The sequence below is a fragment of the Sinocyclocheilus anshuiensis genome, unplaced genomic scaffold (genome assembly GCF_001515605.1).
Source record: "Sinocyclocheilus anshuiensis isolate Anshui unplaced genomic scaffold, SAMN03320099.WGS_v1.1 scaffold230, whole genome shotgun sequence".
Taxonomy (NCBI): Eukaryota; Metazoa; Chordata; class Actinopteri; order Cypriniformes; family Cyprinidae; genus Sinocyclocheilus; species Sinocyclocheilus anshuiensis.
Window position 1 is genome coordinate 461,468 of NW_015546034.1, and position 27,170 is coordinate 488,637.

The 27,170-nt window shown below is 36.9% G+C and overlaps 1 protein-coding gene across 1 annotated transcript in view; it reads right to left on the reverse strand.

Moving 5' to 3' along the window:
- The window catches only part of LOC107698816 (protein kinase C epsilon type-like), a 62,129-nt gene that overhangs the window by 12,360 nt on the left and 22,599 nt on the right, over positions 1-27,170 (reverse strand). Inside the window, exons 3-11 of the mRNA XM_016499931.1 lie at positions 15,072-15,237; positions 14,496-14,530; positions 14,324-14,412; positions 12,259-12,388; positions 12,034-12,176; positions 11,632-11,731; positions 10,921-11,126; positions 10,667-10,840; positions 1,423-1,577 (exon numbers count right to left, since the gene is read on the reverse strand). Coding sequence (XP_016355417.1) covers positions 1,423-1,577; positions 10,667-10,840; positions 10,921-11,126; positions 11,632-11,731; positions 12,034-12,176; positions 12,259-12,388; positions 14,324-14,412; positions 14,496-14,530; positions 15,072-15,237 — 1,198 coding nt within the window. The remainder of the gene's footprint in view (positions 1-1,422; positions 1,578-10,666; positions 10,841-10,920; positions 11,127-11,631; positions 11,732-12,033; positions 12,177-12,258; positions 12,389-14,323; positions 14,413-14,495; positions 14,531-15,071; positions 15,238-27,170) is intronic.

The following is a 27,170-nucleotide window of genomic DNA, read 5'->3' on the forward strand; positions in this document are numbered from 1 at the left end:
ATGGTTGTCTCAAATGGGGGTCGTGTGAAGTTTGACCTCTTGTTTCTTTGCAGGTCTCAGCAGGAATGTACTACAGTATCTACCCAAGCTTTGGATAAGGAATAGTGCTTTTGTGCTTTTCTCAGGGCATGTGACCCATTGCAGCCTCTGTATTCAGCTTTCAGCATATCTTTTTGCTTGTAAGTCTGATTGTGTGATAAACAGACGGAAAGACAGCGAGATACAAGTTTGTACCTGGGAAGGAATGAATGTGTTTGGCTGTGTTCACACAGTCAGTTTGGGATTGACAACAGTTTTAATCAACAGGTGTGACTCTCAAGTTGTTCTGTACATATGAGAACATTGAATGCATTTGATTCGCTTTCATAACTGAAGCGAGTGTGAACACACCATACTGATCACTTAAACTGTATTATACTGCTGTATGAACGTAGTGTGCATGTGTGTCAAAGGATTAGTCCTTTGAGACGCTTCACAATTGTTTAATGTTATTGGCTTCTGTTCAAAAAATAAAAGCTCTGTCTGAACTGTACCAGGAGCGCAGAGCTGCAGTTAGCACACAGTGTACATTGTATCTTCAGCTGTGCCTGGGGAGCAGGAAACCCGCTCTGGCCTGAATAAGGACTTTACTTCACTGAGAGAGGTAAGCTGATACTAAACGCTTCACTAACAAAGGCGTGATCTTCTGCTAACTCTCACAGGTCAAATAGGATTAGCATCTGCCTCAGAGCTGGAACAAAAACAAGCATTTAAAGTCTTTGAGTGCCAGTTAGCATGATGCCTGGGTAGGATTGGCATCATTTGTGGGAGCTGAAGTCACACTGCAATCTCATGGCATGACTAGTGCTTGTATTTAGAGTTGAAGTGTACAATTTCTACACGGTTAGTGTCACCAAAAATTAAACATCAAATCAAACTTTCTTAATTTTGTCAATATTGTGGACAATACCAACATGAACATAAATGTGCAATAAGAACGTAAAAACAGTCAATTGTGATTGCAAATTGACTTTAAGGGTGAAGTGTGCATTTTTTCTTTGTTTATTTCTTTTAAATAAGTGTTCTTATCCTACCTTAGTATGCAGAGACGGCTATATGTAGGTATTAATAATTAGAATTTATTATTAATAAATATTTATTTTTGCATTAAGAAAGTAAAATTGTCAATTGTGATTTTATGTTGACTTTTAAGGTGAAGTGTGTATTTTTATTAATTTATTTTTGATTTAAATAGGTGTTCATATCCTAGTTTGTGGTATGAAATGACCAGTTTTCACAAACCAATTAATTTCTGATTGATAAAATTCTGCACTACTTTTTTACCATTGAAAATCCATCTCATAAAAGAAATCACTCGTCATTCATAAACATGACACATTAAGTAAGTAAAACTGGCTTGATTTTTACTGTGGGTGTGTATACCTGTAGATGACGCCGTGTTGATGCAGGAACATAAGCGCAGATGTGACCTCAGCTGCGTAGAAACGGGAACGAGCTTCATCAAACTTTCGTGAGCGCTGGATCTGAAACATCAGGTCTCCTCCGTTCACATACTCCATAACAAAGAACAACCGATCCTAGAGAGACAGAGAAAGAATAAAAAATAAGACAAAAAGACAGAGTTGATTTTCATAGAACAGACACCACACCCAGTAATAGCGTAATTTAAAATAATCTATAGTTTCACTGTCAATCCTCTTGTAGTTTCACATTACATGTGTCCAGATAACAGTTAAGCACTGCACATGCCAATGCACAATCAACAGAGCTAACAAATATGCTTACTTGATCACCTTTCTGATTACACTTTCTGACTCACACTATAGGAAACATTTCTTGTAACTAATAAGGAAATAAGAAAGGAAAGTTTGGGATGTTTGTGTGCCTATTCTATGAATTAGGAAAAGGGCATATCAATATAAAAACTGTATAAACATCTTATACACATCGTTCTCTTTATCCACATCATTTATGATCAGGAAGTGGAGATCTTTTATGGAGGCCTTATGATAAAACAGTCCCCAATTCAGATAAAAGCAATTCTGGTAAAGCTACATGAAATCCTGCAGAATTTAACATTTACCTGGCTATAAGCTGTACATGGGGACATGCCATAGACTTCTAGTTAAAAAAAATATTTTAAATGAATTATTATCAATAATTCAATTCTCTCCTATACTCTAATGAATCCATTATGTCCTTCATGCAGTCAAGATTTCCACTTCCTGCAGCAGCAAAGAACCCCATATCAAGACCGGTCCACCTCCATGTTTGACCGTGGTGATTTTTTACGCCAGACGTACCGCTCATTCATGGGTCCAAAAGGTTCCAGTTTGGTCACACACATCCTCCCACACACAAGAAAGCTTGTGTGCTGCTAAGCACACAGCAAAGGTCAAGGGATTATAAGGAAACAAAAAATGAATACACGCTCAACACAACTATCTTAAGTCTTTTTTTAAAGGAATAGATCACCAAAAAAATTACATTTACTGAAACTTTACTCACGCTCCAGGATTTAGCATTACTTGATCACCAGTGGATCCTCTGCAGTCAATGGGTGCTGTCAGAATGAGAGTTAAAACAGCTGATAGAAACACAACAAATAATCCACATGTAATCCGCATGACTCCAGTCCATCAATTAACGTCTTGCGAAAAGCTACATGCTTGTAAACAAATGCATCATTAGGACGGTTTTAACTTGCTAAAATATGAGTCCTCTATCCATAATATTGCTTTCTTCAGTGAAAAAGTAATCTTCAGGAGAATCAGGAGAGAAATATGCACCGGTTACAAGCGAAAACACATCAAAATCCACCAAGATATTCGTTTAGAATGGTTTTGGATTGAGAGTGGGTGAAATCTTTCACTGAAAGAAGCGTTATTATGGATTATGGACTCTATGGACTCTGGAATTTTGGCCAGAGGCGATAGTTTACAGTTAAAATGCCTAATGATGGATTTGTTTCTTACAAACATGCAGCTTGTCATTTCACAAGGCATTAATTGATGGACTGGAGTCATGTGGATTACTTTGGACTCTCATTCTGACGGCACCCATTCACTGCAGAGGATCCAATGGTGAGCAAGTGATGCAATGCTAAATTTCTCAAAATCTGTTCCAATGAAGAAAAAAACTCAATCAGCAAAATCTTGGATGACCTGAGGGTGAGCAAAATTTCATTTAAGGTGATATACATTATAACAAATCATATATCATCTAATTCAAGGAATGAGTTGCTAAATGATTTCCTAATCTCTTATCTGACTATGGAGTCTCTATATTTAGATTTTTCACCAGCCACACAGGACAGAAGTAATACTTGCCAGTGCAAAAGTCAACAGCATGATGCTAGTTTATAGTGAGTGGTTGGCAGGATGTTGGTATGCTAATGCTAATCAGAGTGGGTTCTGAGGTTGTTGAGGGTTTCTAGGTGGTTTCTTATTGGCTTAAGTTCAAAGCGCCCACCTCCAAGCATCTTTTTTAAGATCTGGATAAAATCCATTATTCTTTGTTTGTTAATGAGATTTATCATTAAACTTTTAAAAGTCTTTTAAATGTAAAAGCATACATCACAGCATGCCACAAGCTTAAGTTTATTAGAATTTGAACAAAACCCTAAGTACTTTGACATGAAAGGACCTTTTTATTTTGCACCAATATTATGGTCCTTAAGCATTATGCTGAGAAATAATCACATGAATATTATACTAAATCAATCAGGATATAGGTATATTAAATAAATCTTAATTGTTAAGTGGTGGTTGGTATTTAATACAGCATACATAATGAAATGCTGCCAGAAATATCACACTGGCATACTCCACATTCCCTCACTGACAAAAATTGTTTTAAGCCGTGACTTCTGATGAACAAAGTTCTCTTATGTAAGTATACAAAAGCCCACTTCTGTGTACTTTGTTCTTTACTCAGAGAAGAGGAATTTAAACAGGATGCTTAAATAGTTTGTGTAAATGTGCCAAGAAATCTGAAGGAGGCCCACCCAATCCAATATGAACAAACATTTCCTGCCCCTAATTAGAAATGAACAAATGTTTCTTCCCTTTAGGCTGGACCACAAGACAGCAGCTCTGATTGGAAGATAGCGGACACAGCGCTGCCCCATTTGGGTTAGTCAAAACTAACTCTGCTTTTGTTAGCTTACAAGACGACTTTTTGATACCTTTGTGTCATGAATTCAGAAAAGTACAGTGTATCGCTACATCTGGAATTATAGTGTATGTGTGTGTGTGAAGCAGGGCAGTTTTCTGTCATGCTATAACAGACGGGTGGTGTAAGGAAACGTCTGTTTAGTCTCATCCATGCTTATATAACATGTTATGAAAGACATTTTCAATGGTTTATTTTCTAAAGACTGCAGGTGCAGGACACTTCTGACAAACCGGTGCTGAAAACACAAAACAGACATACAGCACACAAGCATGATAAGACCCGCAATCTGCATTAGCGAAAGCCTATAGATGTAGACATACACAACTAAACAACTTCACCAAATCTGTGTGGGATTAAAGCTGTACTGTACATTCTGAAGTACTACTTACTGTGGCAATAGTGTTTAATTAAATAAGTATGCTAAAACATTATTACACTACTATTTTATTCAGCAAGCATGCATTAAATTGTGATAATAAAGGCCTTTAATATTTGTATAATATACAAAAAACTCTATTTCAAATAAATACTGTTCTTATTTAAGACAGCGTTTTAGTGCCATGCTAAAAAAGGGGAAAAAATCTAAGATTACGAGATTAAAGTTGTAATATTTTGAGAAAAAGTCAAAATTATGAGAATAAAGTCGTAGCAATACGAGAATAAAGTCTAAATAATTCGAGATTAAAGTTGTAATATTTTGAGAATAAAGTCAAAATTACGAGAATAAAGTTAAAATATTTTGAGAATAAAGTCGAAATTACGAGAATAAAGCCGTAGCAATACGAAAATAAAGTGGAAATAATTAGAGAATAAAGTCAAAATTATGAAAATAAAATTAAAATATTTCGAGAATAAAGTTGAAATTATGAGAATAAATTCGAAATTTTTAGAGAATAAAGTCAAAATTATAAGAATAAAGTCAAAATATTTTGATGTGACAGTAATCGCTGCTTTTAATATAACACAGCTCAGCTTTAAATTTCTGTCAGTTTTATCACGAAATACAAATCATAAATGTGTTTTTCCTCTTTATTTCGAGTTATAGCACGATATAAACGTGAAGGAACATCAGAAGGCATTAAAAAAAAATTAGCTTAATTTAATGAAACGAATATTGTAATCAGAAAGATGATTGATTTACATTGACCTTAAACTGAGGCGAATACAGCAATCTGTCACGCCACATTAAAGAGCGTGAAAAACACATTATTGTAAGACAAATTGTTTGTATTTCACTATAAAACTGACAGAATTTGAAAGCTGAGACTTAGGAATTTCTCCCGGTGCTTCCAATCTGGGCCATTTGCATATGCAATATAGGCTATACTCTCAAAATATTCTTAGATTTTTTTTAAATAATTTTTTTAACATGGCACTATATATATTTCACAAAAAATATATACATTTTATATATCAATTTTCACAAAAATATTCAGCAGCACAACTCTTTTCAACATGGACAATATTATGAAATGTTTTTGAGGACAGCATATTAGAATGATTTCTAAATTATTTCTATCATGTAACATTGAAGATTTGAGTAATAGCTGCTAAAAATTAAGCTTTGCCATCACAGGAATAAATTAAATTTTAAAACATATTAAATAGAAAACACATAACCTTACTAAAACTTACTGAAACCTTACTGATTTTAATTACCTTACTAAATTACTAAAAGACTAACACACAATAAGCTATATTTTACTCCAAATTGATAAGAGCTTTAGAGTAAGAGCTTAAAAGCTTAAATAAAAAAAATAAAAAATCAAATGAAAAATGAACTATTTCTGAATCAACTTTATTCTGCTCATTCAGAGAAAAGTTTGCTGATACTTCACTGTCTCAGGTGTAAGGCAAGACAACTGTAGGGAAATTTAGACCTTTAAAACAAGGGAGTGTCCTGCAGCTTTCTATGTCTGAAAAGGTTTTATAATGACTTTGAATTAGGTGCACATTTTACAAAAAAAACAACTAATATATTCAGAGCCAGCAGTCTAACAGACTGATGTAAAAACAAGTGAGAATTGAGAGCGATACAGATAAAAAAGATGGATTGAGAAAGAGCAAAGGATGGATGATGAATGAAGGAGAGATGTTGTCATGCTTAAAAGAAATTTGAGCTTAGGTTTGGCTGCACTACAACATTGTTCAGAGTTTTGAGAGTGAATTCAACTCATCAATCTACTCTGGAAAAAGAGAGACAGAAAGAAAACGAGAGACAAGCAAGACATGCAGAGAGGGGGGTGGAAGAAAGAAAACGAGGCACAAATAAACTTTTCCTTCCTTTGGATGGAAGACAAGTGAGTGCTCCACATAAATTGTACAAAGGCAGAGGGCAAAAACTTCACATATAAGACAATAATACAAATCAAGAAAAGAGAGTGATCTGCATGTCTTCTCATTTCACTCTAATAAAGACAAATTAGATATTAAAGAAAGAAAGAATGAATGCAAGAGATCTCAAAGAAAATGAATGTGATGCAATCTAGATCTTGGGCCTTTGTTCATCTCAGTAATTAGGAATTTCTCCCGGTGCTTCCAATCTGGGCCATTTGCATATGCAATATAGGCTATACTCTCAAAATATTCTTAGATTTTTTTTAAATAATTTTTTTAACATGGCACTAAAACGCTGTTGTACTTATTCATCAAATAATCCTGAATATATATATATATATATATATATACTGTGCAAAAATTTTCAAGTTAAGATTTTTAATGTTTCTGAAAATAATCTCTAGAAAATGAATGTGATGCAATCTAGATCTTGGGCCTTTGTTCATCTCAGTAATTATTTGCAACTGCATTGAAAAGTAAAACATCAGGGCACAGGTTCACTGAACTCACTTGAGTCTAGATCGCTTCACAGTAGCGAAGGGAAGCACGTGAGGGCTTCTGGGTTGCTACAGTTCTAGAAATGTGAGCAGTGAGCTGTGATAATGACCTCAATCTGTGCCTGTCCTCAGCTGGGAGTGAAGAACACACTCATGTCTAGCACACTGTCCATAACTGTGACAAACCACCATTTCTCTGTCCACTCAAATAATTCTTCTTACTCGCCTGTAGCTGCACATTCCCTCTGAGTGTTGGGAAGGTATGCAAAATAATTGATCAAAATGAACCTAACAATATTAACACTGGTTGAAACTATTGTCTTGTAGAGCTGCTTTACAGCAGAATCTGAACTGTCTCCATAGTTGAGTTCCCATAAATGATTCTGCTATTCCGGTTTATCTCAGTAAAGTCAATTTGGCACTATCTGTATCGTATAAAGCACTATAGAAATAAAGGTGACTTGACTTCACTCATATACTGTTAGTTTTCAGCTATATCATGTCATATCCCAGTCCTCCTACACTAAAAAAAAAAAGAAGCTTGGTTAAAAACAACCCAGCACTGGGTGAAATATGGACGAACCCAGCGATTGGGCTGTTTTGACCCAGTGGTTGGGTTAAATGTTTAACCCAATCTTCTGGGTAGTTTTATTTAACTCAACTATTGTTAAAAAAATATTGTATTCCTTGCTTAAAATGAACCCAAAATAGGTTGTAAATTAACATTTATTGATATGTTAAATAAATAAACATTTATTAATAAGTTGAATAAATTATAATTAAATAATAAACTTTTTTTTAATTTAAAAAATATATATTTTGATTATTGCTGATGCCTCTAGTAATGATGTGTCTGATTTTTAGTTTACAACCTATTTTTGGTTCATTTTAAGCCAGGCATTTTTAAACAATAACAGAGCTAATATAATATAATACAATATAATACAATAATGTCATTTATATTTGTTAATAAACAAATAGTTTTTAATTCTTTATTTTATTTTTCTCAGAATTTAAATTACATTTTTAATATAATATATTATAAATTATTATTTAATTTATTAATGACCAATTAGGCTAGAATTCTTTATTTCATTTTTATTTATTATTGGAACTTAAGATACGGTTTTCATATAATATATTACTCATTAATATACAGTATAAAACACATTTCAAGATAGTAGTCATTTTTGAAATATTTGTTAAAATCACTAGGCTATTTTTTTATCACTGAAAGTTAGGTAAAATTTTAATATAACATAATATATTATTAGTAATATAATAATAATATATCAAATAAAGCGCTATCATAATATAACAAGTGACGTGAGGGCGAGTAGATGATGACAGAGCTTTCATTTTTGGATGAACGAGTACTTTAACTGTTGTTTATCTGTAGTTTTAAATTGTTGTAGCATGAGCTAACCCTCTGCCCCTCCTTCTTTCTGCCTCTCTCTTTTCCCAGGCAATCATTCAGACTTCACATGTTCCATAATCCTCCTCATGGTCCTTCTATATGGCCCCTTCTTTTGGCTATTTTTTATCTGCAGGAGCATGCATGCCCGCGGTCCCAACAGGCCTCATCAGAAACAGTTGTGTAATGTTATTTACATTTCTACAGCGTAATTACAGTTGATAAGAATATGGCTGCGATCCCAAAGCTGATTAAAACCAGAGGCAGCAGTTCAAAAAGAGTACACAACTCCTCTTTCCCCCCAAATAATGTCTTCCTTCTTCTTTCTGCCCCTTTCCCGCACTACTACTGCCTCCAACCCTTCGTTTTTGCATCTCTTGTATTGTACTCTTTTTTTTTGTGTGTGTGTGTTCTCAGATGTGGGCAAATAGATAGAGAGGGGGCGGTAAAAAGAGAAATGAGGACACTAGATATCACTGTGAGTGTAACTGGGGCATGGGAGGGGAAGCTGAACAAGAGACGGAAAGAAGTGAAAGTGCAAAATAGAGAAGGACGGGGAAAAGAGACAGAAGATGAGTGATAAAAGCGTGGGTGAAAAGGATGTCAGAGTCTTTAATGAGCACAATTCATTGACAGAACGAGTACCACTGTAACTCGCCTTCCCTATCTGTAAATACAGTTGTGTGCAGAAGTTTCTTGTTTAACTTGTGATTAAAAGAAATTCAAAGAAGTTAACATACTGGACATATTTCAGCGATTTTTAATTCACACGCTGGTGTCATTTTTTTACTTAGAAAATAAAAACAGGCACTTTTTAGGATCCTAAACCACTTTAAAGTGCTAAAGGTTTCATAAACTCAACTGACATCTCTCTCTTTTTATTCAGTTTCAAACAACTCAACAGACTGTCACCTAAAACCACATTGCGATACATGATCTACAACACACATTAACCATCAGAAAGAGGCCACACTGCCACCTCCTGGACAACGTCTGGTATTAGCAGTGAAATCCTGATAAAGTCATAATGTGTGGCTCTGCCATCTGCTGGATTATGAGAAAACTGAGATTTTTACATGCTATTTCCATAAAACTTTACAAGTTTCGATTTGTGAACATTAGGTAATGCATTAGTTGCCATGAGCTTCAAAATATTAAAACTTCATTATCATACACTACAGTTCAAAAGTTTCGAGTCGGGGACAGTTTTTTTTTTTTGTTGTTGTTGAAAGAACTGAATACATTTATTTAGCAAGGATACATTACGTTAACAAATATTTACATTGTTACAAAATATTTATATTTTAAGTAAATGCTGTTCTTTTGAACTTTCTATTTATCAAAGAATCCTGACAAAAATGTATCATGGTTTACACATAATATTAAGCAGCAAAAACGGTTATTGATAATAATAAGAAATATTTCTTAAAGGGGTCATATGATGCTTTTTTAAAGATCATTATTTTGTGTATTTGGTGTAACATAATATGTTGACATGCTTTAAAGAAAGGAAAACTTGAAATCGCATCATATGACCCCTTTAAACACCCAATCAGCACATCACAATGATTTCTGAAGGACTATGTGACACTGAAGACTGAATTATTGGCTCCTGAAAATTAACCATCATAAGAAAACGAATTTGTAGTATATTTAAATTTTAAACATTTTAAAATATATTTGTTTTTATTGTATTTGTGATTAAATAAATGCAGCCTTAGTGAGTAATAAGAGATTTCTTTCAAAAAAATATTTATAGATTATAGAGCCTTAACTTTTGAATGGTAGTGTCTATAGAAATAAACAGTAGCCTTGTAGAATAAATCCATTTATTGTTAGTTCATGATACCTAATGCATTAAGTAAACTTTATTGAAGACTTGGCGATATTTTTAATAATAGTTCAAATACATTTTTTGGTTAGTTTACACATATACAGTTATTGTATGGCTTCAGAAGACTTGGAATGAGGTATACAAGTGTTGCATAGAGCTAGAGCTATGAATCAATGCATGAAGTTCTATTTTGGAACTTGACAGTATAAATTCATCCACTTTTAATGGTATGGCCAACAGAAGTGTGGACAATCTGTCTAACATCTCGCTTTTTTTCACGGGTAGAAAGAAAGTAATACTGCATTTGGAACGATATGAAGGTGACATGAAAAAGACGGTAGATCTAAAGTGTTTAATCTTGAGTCTGGATTAGCGGGAAATCGGATCTTGGTTTAGTGACTGCTTTACCTTTGTCTGGAAGCAGCAGAATAGCTGGGTTAGATAGGGATGTTTTCTAGCCAGGGCTAGAATGCGTTTCTCTGTCAAAGTGCAGTCCACATCATCATCTTGAAGGATGACGTCTTTCTTCAATACTTTCACAGCGTAAACTTCATCTGTGCCTTTCAGTTCCGCCAGCATCACCTACAGCATGGAAAGGGCAAGGTGAAGATGTTGATTCCTATAGCAAATCTGAAAAGTACTGATTTGTGAAAAACACTCACCTTGCCAAAGCTGCCTTTGCCCAGCACTTTGATGAATGAGAAGTCGGTGAGACTCATCTTCTTCGTCTGGACAGTCACCACATCTCCATTCTCCCGGCCCTCGGTCGCTGTGCTCTGAACGCCACTGCTTGTGGAAGAGGAGGAAGACTTGCGCTCCTGGCCGAATGAAAGGGCCTTGCGGATACTCTCCAGTTCTGCAAGCTCCGCTACAAATAGACAAACATTAACATTAGACTTAAAGGAATAATTCTTTCAAAAATGATAATTCTGCCAATATTTACTCACACTCTAAACCTGTATGAGTTCCTTTCTTTCTTCCTTAAAACACAAAAGGAGAAATTACATTTAATTTAAATAATGATACTGGATAAACTTATAAAGATGGTCCAAGCACAAAATCACACAAAATCAAAATTCACACAAAATCAAATGCAGTGATTTTATTTTATTGTGCTTTTAAATCACTTTTGAAGCTCCATTCATTGTAATAGGAATATAATTGAAATTAAAATTGAAAGAGCATCCAGCACATTCTTCAAAATTTCTCCTTTTGTGTTCCACGTAAGAAAAACACGTACAGATTTAGAACAATAAATGACAGAATATTCCTTTTTGGATTAACTATCCCATTAAGTGTGCAAATAAATTATGAATATGTAGTAATGAAAGACTAAGATTGCAGAGAGTGTGAGAGTGTGTGTAACTTTGTACCCTGGTCGCAAGGTGAAGTTGGAGCTGATTTGCATCGGTCAGATTCCTCTGATGTGGGGACTTCTGTTGTGGGTTGCTGAGGGTCCTGCCCTGGAGTCAACTAAAGAGAGAACATTTTTAATATCATTACTAATGTTTTTAATATTTTTATGCCTTTCTCACTCTAATCCTTTCCATCATCGTCACAATTGTCACTGGCCTCATTTTACTGCATCATTATTTAAAGTGATCATACTTTAATTTTCCCCCCCTGCTTATAATGTGCCCCATTATAATGTGCTTTTCTCATGTGATAAGAGCAACAATATTTCGTAACTCATTTGCTTGTGGGCTGTAGATTACCGCATCAACCCATGCTCCAATCTGGCCTCCCCACATTCCTCAGATATTTAGATCGCTCACCTTTTTCCTGCGCTGGGTACTGTTGGAGATCTTATCTGGCGTCACCCCGAGATCAGACAGCACTTTAGCAATTTTTCTGGCATCGACACCACAGCTAGGAGCTACATTACTTTCACAGCGTCGATGGACATTCATTTTACAGGCTGAAAACAGGCGAGAAGACAGAAATGAATACATTGCAATAACATTAGATTCTTGAACAAAATGATTTTTCACAACACTTACCTTTGCACTGCAGGCCTTGCCGCATCAGTCCCCAAAGTAAGGAGCCGCAGTGGTCGCAGAAGGTGGGGACTTTGTAATTATGAATGCTGAACATGTGTGGAATGTTTACACTGAAGCGCTGGGAGCCAACCTATAAAAACAAAACGTCATTCATGCCACAATACCCACAATTCAACTGATCACTCTGACGAGGAAATACTGCAGAGGTTTTAGTAGTTTTAGGCACATGAGGCTCAGTGTTGTTAACTAAAACTATGAAAAATCTGGATTCATTATTAGTTAACTAAATTATTTGTTTATTATTTCATTTAAATAAATTTAGATGGGAAAAACTAAAACCGAAAAATTCAAGGTAAATTAAAAAAATCTTGCCTTGGCAAATAACGGAAATAAAATAAGTTTAAGCTAAAGTACTACAATTACTAAAACTGGAATTTAAAAAAGAAAGGTAAATATAAATATAAAAGAAAAAAAAAATAATAAAGATGGCGAAAACAAAAAATAATACAATAATAATACTATTAATTAATATCAAAATAACATTAAAATAGCATTGCATGGGCTAGTTAGAATACTAGCATACTGAAAAACAACACAGTATACACTGTACAGTACACTACCTACAATTTCTAAAAAAAATTAAATAGTATGTGTCTCATTTAGGGCTGTCCTCGACTAAGGATTTTTCTGGTCGACTAGTAGTCGTTCATTTGAAGCATTAGTTGACTAATCGCACGCTTATTAATAAACCATTTTAATCATTATAATGAGCCTTTAATTGCCTACATAGCCTAATAAGCGCTCAAGTACACGCATAAAGCTTGCCACAGCGCACCGGCAGAAGTAATGATTATGAATATGTCAGTGAAAAACACTAAGGAGACTGCATTAACATTTTAATAATTTGATAAACTAGTGCTTTCTTTGTTTTCAGCTTCAGAGATGAAGTCGGCGACACTGCCTCATCATCTCCGCAGTAGTGATGCGCCTGTATGCATGTTTCATATGGATTACATAATCTGACAATTTGTTTTCCATTTGAATTGTTTCATTTTAAAGTAGACATTTATAGATATAGATATATTTTTAATGTCTGTAAGGCAAATATATACACGGAGTTTCGCGCTCAAATTCACAGACCGAGATGGCAGAAAGCGCATCCTGTTTGCTTTCACATAAGCGCGGTATTGTGCTCATACAAATACACACACAAATAAACGTAGAGTCTTTACAGATTCGAAAGATGTACTGCATTTATCTGTATGACCAAAAATTATTTTAAGTATTTTAAGATCAAGTGAGCGCACCGGCGCCTCCATCCTGCAGTGAGCTACTGTTCAGCTTCCACACTCCGCACAAACACTTGAACAGCGCACATTTCTCTAGGTTAACATTAGATTGAGCAGCCATGAAAAGTTGCTCATAGGCTACTTACATATTTCAGATGATAAGCCATATTTGAGGTCGATGAATGATAGACGAGCGTTTGGATGTCCTGCCCGATGTACTGTATTACCAAAGACTAGCCGTTAACGATCTGTCCGTCACGGACTGCGTGAAATCGCCTGTGGATTTTTTTTAAGCGACTAATACAATTTTGGTCGACCAAGCTTCTTCTGGTCGACTAACAATTAGTCGACTATTAGGGGGCAGCCCTAGTCTCATTACACATTATGCATCAATATTTAACATTTTAAAAAGTCCTCATGATCTTCCTACAGTACATTTACAAAATGCTGTCACATTATCTCATTATGTTATATTATGTGTGGTGTCCCGCTACCATCTCAGTAATACAACAACTATATTTTAACAAAATTTTAAGTAAAGATGACAAGAAAGAAAGAAGAATGCTGCTGATATCGTTTGTCACACTGTAAAAACAAGGTCAAGATAAGTGCATCGTATTCTGGGAAACAGTATTCCTCACATTATTTTCTGTTGTGATAATTGTGAACATACTGGCAAATGTATTAGGTCATAACGTGTAGTATACATACTTCAGAAACTAATACAAGTATGCAAACTCAAACATAGCTTGAGAGAGCAAGAATGTAGAACTGACCTCTTCAGGAGTGTCTTCCTGTTTCTTCAAGCCAGCACATTTTGTTATAATGAGCTCATGGCATCTCTTATGGACCACGCAGGTACACTAAAGATAAAGATTGGATTATCAAATGAGGAAAGATTATAATTGATTTTATTGTCATTGTATATAAGCGAAGATTCTTACTCACCCTGACACTGATACCCCTGTTTTCCCAATACACCCCTGCAGAACCAGAGTGAAATAAATGTGTTAGATATTGTATGTGGCATACAGCAAGATTGTGCAATTCTGTTTCTGACCAGCAGAGGGGACATTGTGTTGCAACAAAGACACTGCATCTACAGCTGATTGTGTCAGCGGCAACAAGCAGCATTGTGTGGAGCCACACAGATGCACTATTCACCAGGTAAGCAAATAGTTAGACCTAACAGTTATTACTCTGCAGGAAGGAACTGTTTGCAGAGATAAAAATAAACATCTGTCTAATCTATGAATGCATCCATTTAGGCCCTCCACACAAGCATAAAGAACAGTTGATCTAATTTGCTTTCAATATTAATATTCATTATTAAAACTCTTTTGTTGGAAAGAAGAGGAGTGCCTGTGATTAGCATCAGGTGTCATTATGCATTGTCTTGGAAAATTACATAAACAAAAGCTTTTATATGTCTGAAAGGAATCTTATAATAAAGGTAGTCCTGGATAGACGTAGCTGTTGTGAATTAGATAAAGGGCGACAGGTGAGGGGCGCTGAGGGTCCTACCAGATGAAATCTCTGCAGTGGGAGCAGTAGGTGGGCTGTCTCAGGTAGGTGGCCATGAACTTGTGACCGTTGACCTGATGGACGCGCCTTCGGACAGCTCCCTGACGTTTGCGTGGACGCATCCGCTCACGGAACACTCTCTCCTCATTTTCATTGGATGATGCAGCTGCAGAGTAAAATGACATGGAAAAATAAGCTAGTTGAATGTTAATATATAAAATATTGAATGTGTATATATTTTAAATTAAAATATTTATTTATAAATGTATGTATGTATATATGCATGTATTATGTGTGTCCATGTATGTATTTATATATTTGTATTTATTTTTTATCAGAATATTAGTCAGTTTATATGTCGCCTATGGATAAAGAAAAATAAAAAGTTCGGTGTCAGTACATATATTAAAAAAAAAATTATTTTTCAGCAAAAACACATAAAAATTTTCAAGATAAGTATTATTAATAAGTGCTGTTTTTTATTTTCTTTAAATCAAATAACCCTGATAAATAATACAAAAAATCATAGTGCATTATATTTACATTAAGCAGTATTAAGCAGAACAACTGTTTTAAACATTGATAATAATAAGAAATGTTACTTGAACACCAAATCACAATATTAAAATGATTTCTGAAGGATCGTGTGACAATGAAGACTGGAGTAATGATACTGAAAATGCAGTTTTGACATCACAGGAATAAATTACATTTTAAAATAAATTCAAATAGAATAGCAGTTATTTAAAATTTGAATAACATTTCACAATATTGCTCTTTTCACAATATTTTTTGATCAAATAAATGCAGCCTCAGTGAGCATTAAAACTTTGAAATAGGCTATATTAAAAAATTGTACTGACCGGCAAATTACATTTTGCATTAATTGATTTTTATTTAAAATTGAATTATCAAGCTTTTATCACTGTCTATGCCAATTTTGGTATATCACCAGCTTGACATAGTAACATCGGCTCAACCAATGGGCGAGGCTAACCTGTTAATCCAACCAATAGCAGACAGTTGGCATGTTTAAGGAAACCTGTTTGAAAACAATCATTCTTCCCTTTCGAGGGAACTTCGAACTGCGTCCTCTAGGGGTCGCTATAGGGAACGCCTTCAGCGTGACCGGTGTCTGAAGCATACATCTAAAAAAGACAATAACATTGGCACGACGAGACGGCTTGTGCTCATCGTGATGCATTCGCGGGACTACTGAGGGGGAGGTGAGTACTTCTCCATTTACCCGAGTTTGTAGATAGCTTTTACATGAGTGCGTTCGCCTCTCGCGGGAATAGCAACACATTCGCGGCAGCGGTTTCCGTTCTTGCTTGATTTCCGAGGTAATGGTTATGAAAAGATTCCCCTGTTGAAGAGACGCTAGCCTGCTATCTCTCTATGGGGGAGACATCTTCTCTTAAGGCTCCCTCCCTGCCGTCTAAACCCCTTCAGGATACATCTTGTTTGAATAGCAGGGCATACGCGGTAGCAGGTCAGGCTGCAGCCCCGCGCACACCATGGCAGTGCTTCAGGCTTATCAGGCTAATCTGCTGAAAGACCTGGATAAAGGCCAGGGTCTATCCCCTGATGAGGTGGCTGAGTTGCGTCGCACCATGGATCTTGCTCTCCGTGCCACTAAGCAGGCAGCCACTGCCATTGGCAGATCCATGGCGGCCATGGTGGTTACGGAGAGACATCTGTGGATGAGTCTGGTGGATTTTAAATCCTTCATTCCACGAAGGTCCAGGCTTCGGACTTCGCCTCCAGTCTATATCCATGAGCCTGAGTCATGCGCGGGAGCAATGGTTGGTGAGTACAATCCATTTTCATCTACTCTACTGCTAGTTCTTGTGTATTTGATGCTAGTCTTTCTCTGCAGCACTACTCGGACCTTTTCTCTTTTCTGACTTTTAGGTTTGACCCAGTTGCTAAGTCAGGACCTCCTGCTGTTGACCGATTACAGTGATGGTTTCACTCATCAGCTTGTGGAACCAGCCCTGGTGATAGCCCTCATCTTCGGCTTGGACACGCAGCCTGGGCTTCTGAGGAAGCCTCCCAGCATCAGGTCCCCAGTATAATGCTGCAACCTCAGGACCTGCGGGTCCTTCTCATGGGCTAGTACTCTTCTGAGTACATGCTTTGTGACATGCTCCCTATCCTCTGGCCAGGGTGCGCTACTCATTTCTCACCCTGAGGGGTCTCCCGAGATTTGAGTCATTCCTTAACCTTCATGAACATTCTCTGACCTAGAGCTAGGGAGCGCTACTCATTTCTCACCCTGAGGGGTCTCCCGAGATTTGAGTCATTCCTTAACCTTCATGAACATTCTCTGAGCTAGAGCTACTCTCGCTGAGGCGTTGAGGAGCTCAACGCTCCATAGACGGTCGGGTCCGTGGGTCCTCACTGTCACACTGCCCTTATGGTTGAACCAGTAATCACCCATCTGCAGAGTGGGCTGGAGTACACCGCGCTTCCTGAGGTAAGAGGGATTTGTGTTTCTGTGGAAGCCCCTCTTTTGTGCTTCTGCTCTGAGGAGCAGTAAGCTCTATACTAGGGATGTAACGCTTACCGGTTTGACGATAAATCATGATAAAATTCCCCACGGTTAGTATTACTGTTTCATCTTTTAATTATCATTAAAACCGTATTAGATTACCGCGATTTGCTGCTTTGTCTACGGAGATTACGGGAAACAGCTTTTCCATAAGCACCACCTGCTGTCAGTGAGTGGATTTACAGAGACTTATATTTACATTCAGCCTGTGTGCAGTTTCTGTCTGGCCTAAAATGGACCGAATTAGCATGCCCTGCTGTAAATTTTGACGGGTTGATGAAAAACAAGCTTATGTGGATTCTACACATTTAAACAATTCAGACATCCCTACTCTATACACATGAATGGTTTTTGCGTCCTGCTATTTCTTCAGATTCTATCGGGTCTGGTTATACGGGACCCACGCTCTCTATTGAGATAGAGAGCATGAGACCGTGTCCAGCTGCACCAGTGGACTGTCTCTTATTGGGCCCTGCTGGGTTACCCCTTCTAATCTAGCACCCCTTTCTGGTCGAGCTGAGAAGTGCTCCCCTCTCTTTGAGTGTTAGCTATGAGTTGCTCCCAGTAAGTGCTGTAAGGGCCTGCCTCAGCTTGAGAGCTGAGAGCGCTGCTCCTGAAGAACCCCATTTGCAACTAACTAATTGTTAGGCCCGTCTCTGTCGCCTCCTTGGTCAGTTGCCTTTATGCGATCTATCTGCCCCCGGACATGGCTGTGCTCCCCTCACTGTGGGAGGGTCCCTTTGAGCTCGCCGGTCCTGGGCAGACTGGGTGAGTCCTCCTCTCGACTCGAGAGTTAGGTCCTCTACCCTGGGCTATTGGTCGCTTCGGTCGAGTTGGGTTCCTCTCTCTCCTCGCTAGGGGTTGAACCCTCCGCTCTTGAGCTCCGTGGCAGTGACATCAGGTAGTTGGGTCACTTGATGCTTCCCTGATAAGCTGCCTCTTTTTGGGTCAAGCCAGGCAGTGCTCCCCTCACCTCAGAGGGTTGTCTTTGAGCCTGTCGTTCTCGTCTGAGCATTTGTGGACCTCTCTCTTCAAGTCCTCTGCTCGTTTGAGCTCCATTGTGTAGCGGCCTCCGGTTGTTAGACCTCTCTCTGCCTTCCTGTTGAGCCGCTCTCCTTAGGGTCAAGCTTAGCAATGCCCTTGGGGGTTCATATGAGCACGCCCCTCTCGATTTGAGCGTCGAGTCCCTCTTCTATTTTTTGAATATTGGCCTCCGCTCTTTTGAGCTCCGTATAGCAATCATGCCAGGCGGCTGGGCCATCGCCTGCCTCCCTGGCGGGTTGCTTGTTAAGTGAGCTAGCTGTGCTCCCCTCATCATGAAGGGCCTCTTGCAAGCGTGCCGCTCCCATCTGGGCATCTCTGAGCAGATGCTTCGGAATCTGTTCTGTGAGCGTGCCACAGTCACATAGGGCCCCTAGGCTGGCTTAATTCGGTCTCGGTTACCCCTTAAGCAACCGTGTTTCTAAATACATGCTATGGTAAGTGCACACGCTAAGCCTCTGTGCACTTTCTAAAATTCACATTGTGGTAAGTGTGCACGCTAAGCATTCAGCGCACTTTCTAAAATCCTGTATGGTAAGGGTTACACGCTGTTAGCCTCGTTCCCTTTTTCTGAGTTGGCTTAGGCCCCGGTTATCGCCTTGGGCACCACTCAACTAATGTATCTCTGTTGATACATTTATGAGCAGGGTGTTGCTACCAAAGACCTGTCGAGTCAGTTCTTTGAGCAGGTTCATTCAGAACCGGTGGTAGCCCCCCTTGGTGGCAGGCCAGGGTCTGTTTTGGTTTTTAGACACCTGGCCGTATCCCCTTAATGAATCTCTTTCTTTTGATTCCATGCCTTGAGCTCTGCCCTAGGCTTGGGCTTCCCAGCTCAGCCACTATCAGGAAAGTTGTTTAGGGTATGCAGCTCAGGCCCTTGGCCGGATAGGATAATGTCACTGAGAGCCTTCAAGGTGTCCTAGGTGCAACTCCCATGGCTGACAAGCTGCACAAATTCGCGTTCAAAATTGGCAATGGATCGCCTGCGATTTTGAACGCGATTTTGTGTAGCTTGTCAGTGATCTAGTGCTCTGTGTAGTAAATGCCGCTCCATCTGAAAGCACGTGCTGGTACTTAGTGCTCACCGTGGTTTTCTGATATGCACTCCCCTCAGCATGGTGGCGTGGGTATACCGTACCCCATAGCGACCCCTAGAGGACGCAGTTCGAAGTTCTGAGACGTTTTTGCACTTCTCCTCTTTTACAGTATTAACTACAAATAAAAAATACAAACACTTTCTAAAGTGAACACACATCCAAACACTCTGGTACTGTAGAACTTTGGTCAGTCACCAAACTCCAGACAGCTGGTCGGTCCTCAAGAAGCCTCATGATCTAACGTCAACCCAGCCAGTAGAGGAAGTAAACAAACACCTCATTGATTCTCAAGCAACTCTTCCCCTCACTTTCCGCCTTTGAGGGCTGCAGTAATTGTGTATATGTGTGTTGATCATGAGAGAAACTGGCCGCCGAGGACCACCTGACCATCCATGTGATCCACCGCCATGCTCACACAAACAACTGTGAAATTGCATTCACATCACTATGCGTGTTGTGGCATTGCCCATAATGTCCGTCAATGAGAGAGAGAGGTTTCCTTGGAGGAGAGTAGAGTCTAACAACTTTCTCCCTCATGTTTTGTTCCAATAAACTTGCCATCCAACTCCTCCCACACTTCTTGTCTTTCAGTACAGCAGCGTATGTGTGGGCTGCATTATTTTAATGCTGTCTGTAAGGGGAGCTGCTGCAGAGGTGTGATTACAGCTAAGAATCCCCGTAGGGCGGCACACAGCCCCCATAGAGCAACTAGGCTCGGTACAATTACCATTGCGAGGTTCCAGGGGGACGTTCGTTGAGCGTGTGTATGTGTACATCTGCATTCTGTCTCATGTCAGGGTGCTTATGGGGCAAGTTGTGTGTGTGTGTGTGTGTGTGTGTGTGCTGTCTGATATCAGAGCGTCCTGTCTTCTGGAGCGGGCAGCTGCTCAGGAGAACAGCGTGGCAGCTAAAAGGGCCATTAGTGGGATAGATGTGCTTACATAATACATTATCCATCTGCTCAAAAAGCAGAGCTTAACCAGAACACACCTATACCTCCCAGCAAAACACAGTCCACCTTAGAGTACCACACATAAACATACTGACAGGGGAAGACATGATACCAGTGGAGTTCATACTGTCTGCAATCACTTTATAGATCTGTTCAGACTAAGTCGCCATATTTATTTTGACATGAACACGAGGCAGGGAGGAAATCGATAGCTTTGTTTTAAAATCTAGTGTGCTGACAAACTAGACAGCATTTTAAGGCATAATAGGCCCAACATAAAGGCAGTAAAGTGAGGTAAGGCATCATTGCATGTATAGTATCTTTTACAGAGAACGCAAACCTAAAATAGACATCGACAAGCTCAGAGGTAAAAGTTAAGCCAAAACTGTAAACAAAGTAACAGATTCAACTATTTTAAAATATGTTCTTATTTTACAGTTGAGTTTTCTAACCAAATGAACTATTTATTAATTATTACAGTCTCTTTACTTATTAAAGCATCATGCTGTTAGCTTAGAAATATGATAACTCAAACTTTGTTTCTCCTGTACAGTTTCTGCCTATGTGTCTTTGTGGAACATATATGTTCTTTTCAGGAATTTCCAGTATGGAAAATGAGAGTTTTGAAAATTACAAAAATATTGACATAAGAGCTTTAAGGCAGTATGACACATTGAAGCCTCATTGTTGCTTGTGTCAAAGTAAGTATGCTGTCCACTCTGACTAAGCTCTGTATGGAGATTATGGAGAGTATGATATACAAGTGCTATATAATTCCAAGTGGGCAACACGGAAGAGAAGAAATTGTTGAATAAAGTCATTATTTTTATTTTTTTTTTGTGCACAAAAAGTATTCTCGTAACTTAATTACATTACAGTTGAACCACTTTTGATGTCATCTGGACTATTGTCTTTACTACCTTTCTGAACATGGTAGTTGCGTTTCTGTCTATGGGGGGTCAGAAATCTCTCCGATTTCATCAAAAATGTCTTAATTTGTGTTCCGAAGACGAACAAAGGTCTTACGGGTTTGGAACGACATGAGGGTGAGTAATTAATGACAGAATTTTCATTTTTGGGTGAACTATCCCTTTAAGTTGAACAACTAATATTACTAAAAATAAAGCAGAAATAAAAATCAGTTGAAGCAAAAAAAACAAAAAAAAAAAACTGATAAAAGACTAATAAAAATGATGAGGGCACATTAAACTACTAAAATTTAAACTAGGATTAAAATTAAAACTGAATATATAAATGAAAATTAGTGCTGTCAAATGATTAATCACGATTAATCGCTTCCAAAATATAAGTTTTTGTTTACATAATATATGAGTATGTACTGTGTATATTTATTATGTATATACGAATACACACACATGCATGTACTGTATATATTTTAGAAAAATATGGTCATACATAAAATCTATTTATATATTACATAAATGATATGAAATATATATATACACACATTTATATGAAATATATACATTTAAAATATTTTCAAAACATATACTGTATGTGTGGGTATTTATATATACATAATAAATATACACAGTACACACATATATTATGTACACAAAAACTTTTATTTTGGATGTGATTAATCACAATTAATCGTTTGACAGCACTAATGAAAATTAATTCAATTGATAATAATTATAATTACACACACCCTATTTAGTAAATGCTGACAGTCTGTTTGCAATAATTGCTGAATGTAAAGAAACATTAACAAAGAAAGAAAGAAAGGAGTACAGTACACATACTCACACCTATAAAAATCATTATCTATCTCATTCAAGTCTGATGACATGCAGTAAGTGAGAATGCATGAACACGTTCCCTAGTGACTGTGTCCATGGTGATCAGGGATGCACGTGCGCTTCACCAAACCACGGTAACTCCCTTCTATACGCACATACTCATCATTCTATGCCTCTCACGTTTGCTCTTTTTTTGTTCGTGTATATTTCGTCCACTGTTCTCCTGATTGGCTTATGGAAGACTGAGCTGATGAGAGTTTGAGCCGAACCGCTGTGTTCGCCCACGGTCAGACAAGCCAAGAGGAGCTCGGGGCATCCTCCACCCACGCCAATGCCACTTCAGCCCCAGACACGCCACCCACAAGCACTCTCCAATCCAGCCAGAGCACAGCATGGGACCAATTAAAATGGCATCAATCAGAAAGAGAGAGAGATAGAGAGAGATTGCAAATCTGCTTATAACTCCATGACAGTCTGTTCCATAACTTCAGATTGATCAGTGAGTGACAGATGAGCCACAGAACCTTCAACTTCATCATCCCAGGTAAAGTTTAAAAACTTTAGCGATAGAGAATTAGTGCAGATTGATAGCACCCTGCAGGTAAATGCTGGTACAATCTGGTTAGTGATGGTTTGGAGTCTAGCTGGTGGACCACCGTAGCCTGTTGAATTGGGTCTTTCTGCTGAAACCAAGATAAATTTGCTGGTTAATACCAGCATCCAAAATGCAACGCATGCTGGTAATGCTGGTCTTTTCAACAGGACTGTTAGAGACTCAAGCTATTTAGGCTATTAGGTAACATGTACTTAATAACTGCCTTAAATCATACACTCATTCAACACATTCAATGTGTTCCTTTTCATTTGCAAATATCAATTTCTGAGTTAAAATTGTTTCTACACAAAATGTTTTTCAGTGAGATCTTGGCCATTCAGAGTTATTACAAATTAATCGTTGTGAAATCTAATTTACATTAAACACATTTACATACATACGTAATTAATCGGCACAAATCGCAAAAGCTATAATCTGTTATGAAATCATCTGGACTCAGTCAGATTAAGTGAAGAGAAAGCACTGTTTGTGCTTGTGCATGTAACCTTCCATAAAGTGGAGCAGTTTGCTCCAGTACTTTATGTTGCTTCATAAAAATATATATAGTAAAAAGAAATTGTTCATAAATAGGTTGAGTGTATTTTCAATTATTTCTGTTTAGTTCAATGCACAACAGACAGCAAAAATAGGCTCAGTGCTGCAACTGTACGTGCAGCTACTCTCCTGCTGTGAATAGAGTATGTTAACATAGGTGGCAAAATAAATACACTTAGAAATGCTTAGAACTTAAGTCATGTGTAATTCTCATGACCAATAACTGCAACACACACAAACATCACATTATCAAATTAAATATACACACTACAGATCAAAAGTTTTTTTTTTTTTTGGGAAGAGATCAATACTTTTATTCAGTAAAGATGCATTAAATTGATCTGAAGTGGAACTAAAGACATTTATAATGTTATAAAAATGTCTGTGTCACATAAAAAAATGTCCTTTTAAACTTTCTATTAAACAAAGAACTATATTTAAAAAATATATTAATATATAATTAAAATAAATGAATAATATACATTCCACAAATGTATAAAGCAGCAAAACTGTTTAAAATATTGGTAATGATAGTAAAAAAAATCCTGAGTCCCAAATCAGCATATTGGAATGATTTCTAACGACTGGAGTAATGACTGCTAAAAATTTCAGCTTTGCCTTCACAGGAATAAATTACATTTAAAAGTATATCAAAAAAGAAAAAATGAAATCATAACAAATATTTTTTGTAATATAATAATGAATCCAACTGTAAGAAAATCTTACCAACCCCAAACTTTTCTACAGTTACTTTCAAAAAAAGAAAGAAAAGAAATAAAGAAAGAAAGAAAGAAAGAAAGAACGATTCCTTCAGTCATGTAGTTGAGTCACAAGCATGTTGTCAAGCAGTCATGTCTCTGCCAAGATTGGCAAGTGATATCACAGTCGTATTATGGAGCCACAGTAGCGTAGTGATCTGAGATGTTATCTAACTAGCCATCTGTCACATGACTCTCTATCTCTCTTGCTTTTTAAATTACAAAACGAGTGCAGATTATTTCTTTGAGTGTCCTTAATCGCATGAAGGGAAATACGTTAAGATCAATCTAAAAGGTAAGATATATCTTTAAGAGCTCCAACACCAATATTGAGAGTACAGATATTATCGCACATAATACTTCACAAAACTGCATATACTTAAGAATCGGTGTGTTTTCATAATGCCACGCAAACCAAACCGGATTTAAATGCTAAAGATCTGCATGAGGCTATCGCTAACTAATCCGAATACTCTTCACGATGGCAACGTCATTGTTTAGATTGACCTTGTCCACTCTTTCACCCTTTTCTCATCTCTCTTTCTTTCTCTCCTGCTCTCAGACCTCTCACCAACTCTATCCATCTATAAGTGTGAGCACACAGGCTGGTTTCCATGGCAACCCCTGCAATCTAAACCATCTCAGTGCCTGGGCCGCCACGCTGAACAAACACACGCAACGACCGCAGAAGATCCCCTGCTCAACATACAGATTTGGATTTTAGGAAAGAGGGAGGAGTAGGGAAGCTGACAAGAGAACGAGAAAACCTGGAGGAAAATGGAATAGACAGAGAACATTTAGCGCACTGCGGCTTCAAATACAGAAACTCATTAAGGAAAAGAGAGAGAGAAAAAATATAAAATCTAAAAATAGCCGATACCACCTCTCCTAACAGCCCTGCATACATTTGCATGATAAGCAGCAAAAGGCTGACACTTGCTGAGCGGTGAACACATGAACCCTGGGAGAAAGTTTAAGTGTAGGATGAACAGGAAGTGGATGGGGACAGCCAATCAGAAAGAAGATGGACAGAAATGGGGTTAAAGGGGTTTGTTAGAGACAGCTGTAGCAATATTTGGTCTTTGCTGTGACTGTGTTTTACTGTAATGCGTGTGTTCAGGAAGTGTATTCCTGATAAGTGTTTTAAAGCATTTCCAGCCTTGAGTTTTTTTTTTTAAATACCTCAGACTAGATAGGGTTTAATACAGAATATATAGCATAATAATATATGAATATAAAACAGAATATATGGCAGCATATCGGTTAACGAAGATTTTTATTTTTTATTGGTATCAGTTAATATTGGATACATTGATCAGTATTGAATATTTATTTGGGTAATTTCTCCTATTTTTATTTAGATATTTAGATTACCACTGCCATCAATCACTCACTAACACAAGCAGATCTATATACATTTTTTTTTTTTAAGTCTCTTATGCTCACAAAATATGCATTTATTTGACTATAAAATACAGTAAAAACAGTAATATTGTGAAATGTTATTACAATTTAAAATAACTCTTTTCTCTTTTAATATATTTTAAAACGTTATTTATTCCAGAAAGCTGATGACATTTCAGCAGCCCTGTCACGTGATCCTGGTTTATGCTGGTTTGGTGCTCAAGAAATATTTCTAATTATTATCAATTTAATTAACAATTTTTGTGGAAACTGTGATACTTTTTTTACAGGACTATTTGCTAAATAGAAGGTTAAAAAACAGCATAGAAAACTTGAAATAGAAATCTTTTGTAACATCATAAATGTATTTACTGACACTTTTGATTATTTATGCAGCTCTGCTGAATAAACGTAATAATTTCTTTAAAAAAAATCTTAATGAGTTATGATACAGTGCCATTCAAAAGTGTGTTCAGTAAGGTTTTTAATGTTTTTTTTTTTTTAAGTTTCCTATGCTCATCAAGGATCAAAAATACAGAAAAAACTGTAATTTTGTGAAAAATTATTGCACTTTAAAATAACTATTTTCTATTTTAATATACTTTAAAATATAATTTATTCCTGTGAAGCAAAGCTGAATTTTCAGCATCATTGCTCCAGTCACATGATGCTTCAGTAATCATTCTAATATGCTGATTTATAATCAATGTTGGAAACAGTTGTGCTGCTTAATATTTTTTGGGACCTGTGATACATTTTTCAGGATTCTTTGACAGATAAAAAGTAAAAAAAAAAAAACAGCGTTTATTCAAAATATAAATGTTGTGTTACAATATACACTACTATTCAAAAATTTGGGGTCAGTAATTTTATTTTATTTTTTCAAAGAAATTAATACTTTTATTCAGCAAGGATGTCTTAAATAAATAAAAAGTGATAGTAAAGACTTATATAATATTGTTAAAAAAATATTTCTATTTTGAATAAATGCTATTCTTTTTAACTATTTATTCAAAGAACCAATGATTCAAAGAAAAAAAGGTTCCAAAAAAAATATTAAGCAGCACAACAGTTTCAACACGGATAATAAATCAGCATATTAGAATTATTTCTGAATGATCATGTTACACTGAAGCCTGGAGTAATGGCCAATGAAAATTCAGCACTGCGTCCCAGAAATAAATAATATTTCAAAGTATATGAAAATAGGAAATATATATATATATATATATATATATATATATTGCATCTACACCATCACATGTCGCCATTGTTTTGAGTGTGCATGTGTGTCTGTCTGTTAATCCATGGCTCAGTCCCACCTGCTATTTTGAGACAGTAAATCCTGGACAACTGACATGCTGCACACGACAAACAACG